This window comes from Ctenocephalides felis, unplaced genomic scaffold, assembly GCF_003426905.1.
Source record: "Ctenocephalides felis isolate EL2017-DRISC unplaced genomic scaffold, ASM342690v1 CF-g0.4_SCAFFOLD_03573, whole genome shotgun sequence".
NCBI classification, from domain to species: Eukaryota; Metazoa; Arthropoda; class Insecta; order Siphonaptera; family Pulicidae; genus Ctenocephalides; species Ctenocephalides felis.
Genome location: NW_020539727.1, coordinates 19,446,726 through 19,458,766, shown reverse-complemented (window position 1 = coordinate 19,458,766; position 12,041 = coordinate 19,446,726). Strand labels below are relative to the sequence as shown.

The 12,041-nt window shown below is 28.6% G+C and overlaps 1 protein-coding gene across 1 annotated transcript in view; it reads right to left on the bottom strand.

Moving 5' to 3' along the window:
* LOC113389718 overlaps positions 1 to 6,980 on the bottom strand; it is a 30,859-nt gene extending 23,879 nt beyond the window's left edge. Inside the window, exon 1 of the mRNA XM_026626732.1 lies at positions 6,757 to 6,980. Coding sequence (XP_026482517.1) covers positions 6,757 to 6,865 — 109 coding nt within the window. The 5' untranslated portion in view covers positions 6,866 to 6,980. The remainder of the gene's footprint in view (positions 1 to 6,756) is intronic.
* Between the last annotated feature and the right edge of the window lie 5,061 nt (positions 6,981 to 12,041).

Here is a 12,041-nt window from a genome sequence, read left to right as displayed (position 1 = left end):
AATAATTGATCTCCATTGAATTTAAAAATCTCTATTGAAAATTAAAAAAAAAAAATAGTATCTACTAGAATAATTTTCATTAGAATTCTGTAACAATGAATTATTTGAAGAATGAAATCTAGGATCAACTAATTAAATAAAATCCAAATCAAAACGAATTTTATTAGACGCCTAAAATTTTTTTGGCAATTTGATGACGTCATAATAAATAGTAAAGTACTTTTTAAATTATAGTGTCAAATAATTTTATGAAAATTGCATCTAAAAAAAATACTTTCCATTAGAATTCTTTAATTATGAATTTTATTATAAATGAAATCAAGGATCTATCAATGAAATGAAACCCTAATAAAAACAACTTTTATCTGACGCCTTAAATTTTTTTTGGCAATTTGATGAAGTTATAATAAAGTAAAGTAATTTTTAAATTATTTAAAAAATTATAGTTCTGTACAGTAAAAAATGTAAATTATAGTCCAATTGGAGCAAGTGCATTTTATTCAAAAAAATTATTTCGAAATCTTAAAATAATAAAATGATTTATAAAGGTTTATAGTTAACCGTGATATTTAATTTCCTTCAAGATCGATTAATCTTAAATAAGACGCAATTTTGCTAATTACTTTACTAATATATATATAACTAAATTGCACAATTAGTCATAGTTCGAAGAAACCTCGATAAATTCTTATATTTTCATTAAACCATAAACTGGCACCTGATAACAGAATTGCTTTTGTAATTATAAATTATAATTATTGCTATTATTATTATATAAATATCGCAAAATATATAAGGTGATTCATGTAATAAGAATTTATAACATTGTGTTTTTGTAATTTAATACCCCTTATTAGGTCATTATTATAAATGACGTTGTTAGGTCGCAATTCCAAGAAATAATGTTTGATTATTAGAAATTTGTTTTTGATTTATTTGAAAAGATTAAATTTCGAAATATGAATCAACATATATATATATATATATATATATATATATATATATATATAAAAGTGGTTCTCAATATGGATTTTTTCGATTTTTTTGCTCCCATGGCATCAAATGCTTCCAAAATGATAAAGAAACATTATTTTCCAAAGAATTCTGTTCTAAGAGTTTTAAAACGTTATATACGTAATTATAGATCTTTTTGTATTATAAACCAATAGCAAAAAAGCGGAAGGGAGATATTTGACATCCTAATATAATAATATATGGGAACTTAAACAAAATCTCAACAGAAAAGTGCTAAATATAAAAAAATTTAACCGATAAAATCCTTCTAGATACCAAAACTTTAAATATTACATATTTATTTTATTTAATTTTGTTTGAAAAGTTTTTAGACGTTATATACAGATTTGTAGATAATTTTATCAGCTTTCTAACAATATATAATACTATTGTTATATTTTAAAAATTCTTAATAAAAATAATCGTGGATTTAAAAAAAAAGCAACCGATGAAACTAATTATATAAGATAATTGACTAATGTTGTATGTTTATGGTATACGCTTATAAAATAATTTATTGCAAACATTTTAAAGAAAAAAATATAAATTTTAGTATTTGCTGTCATAGTAGACATAATTAAGATTAATATATTCAAATTGCAGCAATCTAGTATAAATAGTGTAAGTTTAAAAAATAATTAAAACCTTGCAACACAAATGTTTCATTCTTTTAAGGAGCATACGTTCATGAAATAATTTTTTTCGGTCGTTTTAATGCGAATAATAGTAAATTTAGTATTTGTTGTTATACTAGACATATGTAAGAATAGTATATTTAAAGTACAACAATCTAGTATAAATAGTATAATTTTCACAAATTATTTAACCGAGTTACAATTTTTCTTCAATTTGAATGAGTACATGTTCACAAAATAAATTATTTCGGACATTTTAATGCAAAAAATATTAATGTTAGTATTTGTTGCTAAAGTAGACATGTTTAAGAATAGTATATTTAAATTACAGCATCCTAGTATAAAAAGTATAATTTCAAAAAATTATTAAAAAACATATTGCAACACAACTTATTCATTCTAGTAACGAGTATATGCTCATAAAATAATTTATTTCGGACATTTTAATGCAAAAAATATAAATTTTAGTATTTGTTGTCATAGTAGACATATTGAGAAATAGTATATGAAAATTACAGCATTCTCGTATAAATAAAATAATTTTAAAAAATAATTAAAATTCAAACTACAAGTGTTTATTAAAATGGGAATCGTGGTGCCTAGTAGCATTCAGAAAAGTTCAATTTTCAGGCAACTTGCCTTAAGGAAAAATGCCTCATACACATATTTAGTCTTAGTATAATTTAAAAATATACTAATCTAAATGAAGTTTCCTACAAATGATATCATTTCCCAACTTTTGTAATTAATAATTCATTGAAGTTCCAAAAACAAGACGTCGACATCCCTAAACGCACTCTATCTATATAATTATATTAAAAACTGGAAAAATACACATGGTATTTTATTAAACAAGTTGAAATATGATAATTCCATTCCTTATTTGGCCTGTTGACAAGTTGTATTCATATATATTCATGTATTTTCTGACATTTATTGAAATTATATACCTACTTGAAACGCCCACGAAGGAAAAATATTATAATGATAACATCTCGATAGGGAAACAAGAGAAACCCACAACCCACTCGGATAGAATAAAATAGGTTGATAATAAAATGTAAATAGATGACGGGATTTATTCATGAAGATATCATTTTATGGATAATGAGGAATTTTTTTTAAATGTATATACTACATTTTGTTTATGTATCAATTATAATCACACCTAGTTACTTGAAGTTACTATTGTGATTTTTTTTTTCATTAGAATGGCCGAAATAAATTTTTACTTGGACAAAGTACATATAAAATGTGTATAAAAGCAAATCTGAAATCATCCCAAACCAAAAAGACTTGAAATCGACCAAAAAGACTTGAAATCGACCAAAAAGACTTGAAATCGACTAAAAAGACTTGAAATCGACTAAAAAGACTTGAAATCGACCAAAAAGACTTAAAATCGCCCAAAAAGACTTGAAATCGGCAAAAAGACCTCAGATCACCCAAAAAGATCTCAGATCACCCAAAAAAATCCTCAGACCATCCAGGAAGACATCTAATCACCCAAAGAGACCTCAAATCACCTGGAAAGACCTCAGATCACCCAAAAAGATCTCAGATCACCCAAAAAAATCCTCAGACCATCCAGGAAGACATCTAATCACCCAAAGAGACCTCAGATCACCCGAAAAGACCACAGATCACCCAAAAAGATCTCAGATTATCCAGGAAGACCTCTAATCACCCAAAAAGATCTCAGATCACCCAGAGAGACCTCAGATCACCCGAAAAGACCACAGATCACCCAAAAAGATCTCAGATTATCCAGGAAGACCTCTAATCACCCAAAAAGATCTCAGATCATTCAGGAAGACCCCAAAGAGACCTCAAATCACTCAAAAAAACTCAGATCACCCAAAAAGATCTCAGATCACCCAAAAAAACTCAGATCATCCAAAAAGATCTCAGATCACCCAAGAAGACCTCTGATCATACAAAACGACCTCTAATCACCCAAAAAAACTCCAAAAAGACCTCAGATCATCCAAAAAGACTTGAAATCAGCCAAAAAGATCTTTAATCATTCAAGAAGATCTAAAATCATGCCAAAAACATTAAAATCATCCCAAAAAGATGTCAGGTCATCCAAAAAGATCTCAAACCATTTCAAAAAGATCTTAGATCGTTTCAAAAAGATCTTAGATCGTTTTAAAAAGATCTTAGATTATCCAAAAATATGTCAGGTCATCAAAAAAGATGTCAGATCACTCAAAAAGATCTCAGAAAACCCAAAAAGATCTCAGATCATTCCAAAATGATCTCAAATCACTCATAAAGCATTAAAATCATCCAAAAAGATTTTAGACCATCCAAAAAGATCTTAGATCACCCAAAACGATCTTACAATTAGATCATTTAAAAAGATTTCTAAGCTTTTCTAAGAAGATCTCAAATCAATATCGTTTTATTTTTAATATTTAACAAAATATTTTAAAAATAGGTAAAAATTGCAAATTTTGAAAATTTGGAAAGTGAAAATTTAGGTTTGTATGTAAAAAACAAAATAAAATGTCCAAAAATCCAACAAATCTCAGGGGTAAAATAAAATTAAACTATTACTCGATCAATTTCTTATTGTAAGCCTAATGCTAAATGCCACCACCACCCATTTCAAACATAAAGACAACATCAATTCCTTATTATTATTATTACAAAATAATTCGTTTTTTTCATCATTCCGCCTAATATTGTTAGAGAAAATATTATTTTTCCTCCTCGGAGAATCTCCGACGTCTGTTCATAAATTATGAGTGATTTTTATCGAACTTTTGGGAGGAGGATGAGGAGTAGAAGTCTCTACCATAGAAAATAAAGTAAAGGAAAGATTGCCGAAAAAAGTGACATTTGTAACGAACGTATCTCCTCTCCTGACTGCTTTTATCGTTTGTAAAAACGGAAAATAACTGAAACTGAAAATACTGAAAATAACGTCTCTCGGTAATGTAATTTCATGAGATAACGACTCCGACTCCGACTTCTGCGACTGCTGCGACAAAATATATGGGCGAAATGTTATATGAGATGTAATATGCCAGGGAATTTCTTTTTGACCTACACCAAATTTAGATTTGAAGATACTTATAACCCTCCTATAACGCGGTGAGTTACAAGAAACTCGGTTTTAACTTACAAAACAGGCTAATTCGTAGCGCGTTCTACGGAAACCGCCTATGGCGTTTTATGGGAAGCGCGCTATAAGAACATCAGAATTATCACACTATTATTATATCATTTGTACCGCGATATATAGAGACCAATAAATACAATAGACACAATAGGTTAACAATTGTTTTTATTGAAATGAAGAGGCTATTTTGAAAATTATGAAATGAAAATACTATTTTGAAAAAAATATCGTCAGTATCAACTACAGTCTCGACAGTGTTAAAATAGTCTCAATGGTATAAAAATAGTCTCGGCAGTATCAAAAATAGACTCGGGAGTATCAAAAATAGACTCGCCAGTACCGAAAATAGTCTTGCTTGTAACAAAAATAGTCTCCCCGGTATAAAAATTGTCTAGGCCAATATCAAAAGTAGTCTCGGCAGTATCAAAAATAGTATAAGCAATAAAAAAAGTCTCGGCAGTATCAAAGATAGTCCAAATAGTATCTAAAACAGTCCAAATAGTATTAAAAATAGTCCAACTAGTATCAAAAATAGTCTCGGCGGTACCAAAAATAGTCTCCCCGGTATAAAAATTGTCTAGGCTAATATCAAAAATAATCTCGGCAGTATCAAAAATAGTATAAGCGGTAAAGAAAAGTTTCAGCGGTGTCAAAAATAGTCTCGACGGTATAAAAATAGTCTAAGCGGTATGAAAATAGTCTCGACAGTATCAAAATAGTCTCGGCGGTCTAAAAATAGTCTTGACAGTATCAAAAATAGTCCCTACAGTATCAAAATTAATCTCGGCGGTATAAAAATAGTCTCGACAGTATCAAAAATAGTTCAAATAGTATCAAAAATAGTCTAGATACTATAAAAAATAGTCTTTACTATAAAAGTTGCCTCGATACTATAAATATGTAGAATAGTATAAATGATAGTATAAAAATGTTCTCGATAGTATAAAATATTCTGAACGGTATAAAATGTTCTTGATAGTATAAAATAAAATGTTCTGAACGGTATAAGAATGTTCTAGACAGTCTTAAAATTGTCTCAGAAGTATCAAAAATAGTCTCTAAAGTATAAAAAAAATCTGAACAGTATAAAAATGTCTCTATAATATGAAAAAATGTCTGTATTATAAAAAATTTCTGGACAGTATCAAAAATAGTCTAGATAGTATCAAAAATAGTCTCGACAGTATCAAAAATATTCTATATAGTATCAAAAATTGTCTTTACTATGAAAATTGCCTCAATACTATAAATATGTAGAATAGTATATTATAAATGTGTTATAATAGTATAAAAAGGTTCTAAAAAAATCTGAAAATTGTTTTGATAGTACATAAATATTTTCTATAGCATATAAGTAGTCTCGAGTGTCTAAAAATTGCCTAGATAGTATAAAAAGTGCCTACACACCATAAAAACTGCCACGGCAGTGTACATTTTTTTGGATATTTTGAAAATTGTCTAGGTAATATAAAAATTTCCTCGACAGTATAAAAATGTTTCGGATATTTTGAAAATGTTCTGGATACTCTGAAAATGATCTTGGTAGTATCAAAAATCGCCTCAATAATATTTTAAAATTAAAATTCTATTAAAAATGCTCCCTTTGTACTTCTTTAGAACACAAACGACAATATTATTTTTATTCAATAAAATAGGAAGTTATCAAGGAGAGAAGTACGAAATATCATCAAAAGAGCGAGTACTATATAAACACTCTAATAAAAGACCTGCTAAAACAAGTACCTATAAGAAGATTAAAAAGAAAGTGGCCGCAAGATTTAATAAATTAACAATCAAAATATTTATGTAATATTATGTAAATGTATATTTATATAAATTCTCCACTGGGGGAATTTCCAAAAACCCTGTACCCGTCAGCAAATAACCTCATTGAACCCAAGGTTCAGATTGGTTATAAGAAATAAATAAAAAAAAATAAAAAAAAAAAAAATAAAATGAAAAAATCTTTTATCCTACCTGGTGCCGCAAAAACAGCGATCGCAACCACCAGCAGAGGCGTCGTCCAGTTGCAAAAAATCCCTGTCGACCATGATGGCGTGTCAGCACGTCCGCCACTCCTCTTCATGACGTCGTCATCGTCCGCCACGAGGGACCCTGAATCCTTCGTCTCTCACACACACCACCAATGGGTAAAAATACACCAGAATTTGTGGAAACACAACTTACACTACACAAAAACACTGGTAATAATTGACTCAGTAATAATCAGTTTGTGGAAATCAACTATGTAGGAATACAAATTGTAGAACTTGGTAAACGTTAACTTTTTGGTAACACCAGGTCAATTTCAGTGGCTAACTTTAATTGTAGTCAGGGACTATTTTAGGTGCAAGAAAGTGCAGATTCTTGGTCACCAGGAAAAACCTTTTGTATTGAAAGGTATGACAATCTACTTCTACTTTCATTTGCTTTCTTGTCAGTTAATAAAACTAATCATCATCCAAGTAATAATTCAAAAATTAGGCAAATAACACCAAAAGTCACCCAACATTCTTTTATTCCAATTGAGCAAAGTAAATTGGTGAGACTTCTTCCAAATTATTGAACCAGAAACTTCTCTTGTACCTCTTGGTTTCAAATCCAAAAACTTCTAGGCTAAAATTGCAGCCAACTCATCCAGCATTTTTTGATACCAATTGAGCAAAGTAAATTAGTGAAATTTCATCCAATCCAGGAACCACCAACTTGTCTTTTACCTCTTGGTTTTAAATCCAAAAACTTCTAGGCTAAAATTTCATCAACAATCAATCAATCAATCAATCAATTCCTTATTTTTGTTTCCAGTAACCCTTCAAGTCGACTATCTATATCAAAATTGGTCAATCTCGTATAAGTTTCCAGCTTGTTCCTGGAGATTCTGTTACCACTTGAGAAAGGATTCCTTTGGAATTAATTAGAACTTTGACCACCAGGAAGATCCTTCAATGTTGAAAAATATGTCAAATGCACTCCTTGTACAAATAGATCAAGAAAGTACTTCTACTTTCATTTGCTTTCTTGTCAGTTGCTAAAATTGATCACCATCCAAGTCATCCGACACTCTTTAATACCAATTGAGAACAGTAAATTGTTGAGAATTCTTCCAAATTACTGAACCAGAAACTTCTCTTGTACCTCTTGGTTTCAAATCCAAAAACTTCTAGGCTAAAATTGCAGCCACTCAATCAATTCCTTCTTTTTGTTTCCAGTAACCCTTCAAGTCGACTATCTATCTCAAATTTGGTCAATCTCGAATAAGTTACCAGCTTGTTCCTGGAGATTCTGTTACCACTTGAGGAAGGATTCCATTGGAATTTCCAAGAACCAGAACCTTCTCTTGTACTTCGTGGTTTTAAATCTAGACTAAAATTGGAACCACTTAGTACATTAGATCCCAATTATTATTTTCATATTTTTGTTTCCAGTAACCCTTCAAGTCGACTATCTATCTCAAAATTGGTCAATCTCAAATAAGTTACCAGCTTGTTCCTGTAGATTCTGTTACCACTTGAGGAAGGATTCCTTTGGAATTAATTAGAACGTTAGAGAATTAGGTAAGTTTACGATGAGGACCTTCTGAAGAGGTTTAGAACAGTGAAGGACAGTTAAAGTTAAAGTTGAAGTTGAAACTGAAGATCAGTTGCTAGTTAGTTGCACTGCAGGCAGATAAAAGGAGAGAGAGCTACTGCCAATTATCTGGAAAATAGAAAAATTTAATTATAAATTGTAAATTATATATAAATATGTATATTACATAAATTCTGTACGTTTCGGATAAAATCCTAGCCATCGGAAAAAAAATACCTGAAAGCGTGTTATAAAATTTCCTAAAACATTTGCCATTGTATTTAATTAATGCTAATAATTCCAATTTTGTGAAAACTATTGAAAAATTTGAAAATGCCGACAAGCTAAGCACAGTATAAGTGAAAATGTCGCACAGAATTATTTGCAAATTACAGTAAATATGATAGTAACAGTAAGTTTTTCATTTTAAAACAAAAAAAATGGCCGAATATTGTCAAAATTAATAAATTCGAGAAAAATATTTTCATAAAATAAATTTTACCTCGATATTCTTAATATACTCGTCGAGACCTTTCAAATGATACCCCACATGCATTTTTATTACCATACAAGAACTTTTTCGGGCCGTTGTACTGTTTATAGTAAACTTGTACTATAAATAGTACAACGGGCCAAAAAGTTTTCATATGGTAAAAATGCATGTGGGGTATCATCTGAAAGGTCTCGACGAGCATTTCAAAATTATTGTGATAAATTTAAGTATGATAGAAACACAAATAAATATATAATGCAAAATGACTATTTTTGTGACTATTGTCAAAATTAATAAATTGAGAAAACTTTTTTCATAAATTAAATTTTACCACGACATTCTTAATATGCTCTTCGAGACCTTTCAAATGATACCCCACATGCATTTTTACCATATATAAACTTTTTTGGCCTTTCGTACTGTTTATAGTACGACTATAAATTGTACAACGGGCCAGAAAAGTTTCCATATGGTAAAAATGCATGTGGGGTATCATTTGAAAGGTCTCGAAGAGTAGTTTACGAATATCGCGGTAAAAGTTATTTTTTGAAAAAGGTTTTCGGGAAATTATTAATTTTGGAAATACTTAGTACATTTTTTCGTTTTAAAAACTAAACTTTCCAGATAGAATTTCAGATCCAAATTATAATTTTTAAATATGTTATGAAAAAGAGAAATAAGTACGGTCAAAAAAAATAGTTAGAAATTAGTGGTAAATATGATAAAAACACAAACAAATAATTGTTGCAAAATGACTATTTGTGTGAGAATTGTCAGGATTAATAATTTCGAGAAAAACATTTTCAAAAAATAAATTTTTGCACGATATTTTTAATATGCTCGTCGAGATCTTTTAAATGATACTCCACATGCATTATTACCATATATCAACTTCTTTGGCCTTTCGTACTGTTTATAGTACGACTTATACTATAATTAGTACAACGGGCCAAAAAAATTTATATGGTAAAAATGCATGTGGGGTATCATTTGAAAGGTCTCAACAAGCATTTTGAAAATATTGTGGTAAATATAAGTATGATAGAAACCCAGACAAATATAATTGTTGCAAAATAACTATTTTCGTGAGTATTGTCAAAATTAATAATTTCGAGAAAACCATTTTCATCGAATAAATTTTACCACTATATCCTTAATATGCTCGTCGAGACCTTTAAAATGATACCCCACATGCATTTTTACCATACAAAAACTTTTTGGCCCTTTGTTTTGTTTATAGTATGACATACTATAAATAGTACAACGGGCCAAAAAATTTTTGCATGTTGAAAATGCATGTGGGGTATCATTTGAAAGGTCTCGAAGAGTAGTTTACAAATATCGGGGTGGAAGTTATTTTTTGGAAAAGGTTTTTTGGAAACTGTTGACTTTGACAATTTTATTCCGATTTTTTTGTTTCAAAAACAAAAGCTCCTTTAGCATTACTGACTCAGCTTATAAAATGGATTGTAATGATTGGCAATATTTGTTACATTAGTAAATGTTACCAATGTATTTTTAAAAAATAAATAATGAAGACTGAAGCATTTTTACATATGACAACATTTTTAGTCTGTTGTACTGTTTGTATATATATTGTGGTGCATTTATTTATAACATTTCTTGTAACTTTGAAACCATTTATCTAATGCTGATAAAATATTCGGTAAATTTGTACAAAAATAACTATATTTTAATATTCTCTAATATCCCAAGTCCACACAGTAACTCGGTGTACTTTATAAACGTTATTAAACACAAGAATTTAATCGTTTATAGATCTAATACCATTAATGATATAACAAACTAATAAACTAAACTAAATAATTTTTTAAGAGTTATGTAATTAAATAAACTAGCTAAAACTTCTTCATATAACAAATTATGGTAAAATAAATATTTATATTGAAAGGTATCATAATTTCACAAAAATTGAGTAATCTATTAAACTAGTCTTTCACATTTATTTATATTTAAGGCATTTGACTGCAAAATTGAAATAGTTAATATTACTAATAAATTCTAATTATAAATTTTTTTTTCTTTTATCTTTTATCTTTCGAGCAAAGTCTATTACAATTATTAAAATATATTCATAGCCCTAATGTATCTTAATGAATCTAATAAATTCATATCGCATCTTATCAAATTAATTAATTAATAAGATCTTAACATTATCCATATCTAATTTGCATTAAGCATTAAGATAATAATTTCAAAGTTCAATTTGGCGTTTAGCATATTATAATGTCAGAGATTTCTAGAGAGACTTCCAGGGATAATATTATTAGGAAATATTCTTGATGATTAAATGTAGGGAGAAATGTTAATTAAATTTTCATCGTACATATTAATATATATATATATATATATATATATATATATGTATAATATGAAATATGTTTCCTTTCCTAAGCCTTATGGATTAGAAGTGGGTGTCACACCCACGCCAGATAAAGATTAAATTGAACACATAAAATGTAAAATTAGAACAAAAATATACAGTAAATATTAAAAATTTTGCTTATATTGTTCCATACTTTAGATATAAGGTTATGTAGAAATATTATGTAAAATAATGTTTTTTATTTATCAAAATTAGAGGCAACCAGTACGGCTCATTACATTTTAACCTAAAACGAAGCCTAGTTCCAGGTTGAGAGCACATTTAGCCTACCGGTTGGGAATGGGACAAGCAAATTCGTTTCTAAATAGAATATACAAATTAACAATTTATTTAATTTTGTTCAAATGTTTCAAGAAAACTTTACAAGTATATTTGTATCAACTAAGGAAAACAAAAGTTGATAAATATAAATAAAAATGAGCCAACGTTACAAATTTGCCAATTTTATCAAATTGCATATTTCAAAATAGTGTTATCTACTTTTTCCATAGAAAAAAATAAATATAGTTCTTAGAAAAACTACTTTTATTTTTCTATGCCAGTACATCAATTCCGTAGACAGATTCCCATTAAATTCGGATTAGAATCCATCGTTTGCCCGCATATGAAATTTTCTATAATATATTTTTAACAGAATCATCAGAAACGATTTTCTATGGGATAATCTCTTATGAAAGTTTTCATAAGAATTATAAATTTATGTGAGTGCATGTCAGACTATTTTTCACATTTCAACGATATTTTCTCTAAAAACTGCTGGACCGATTTTAAAAATGTAAAAGCCATTCGATGTAA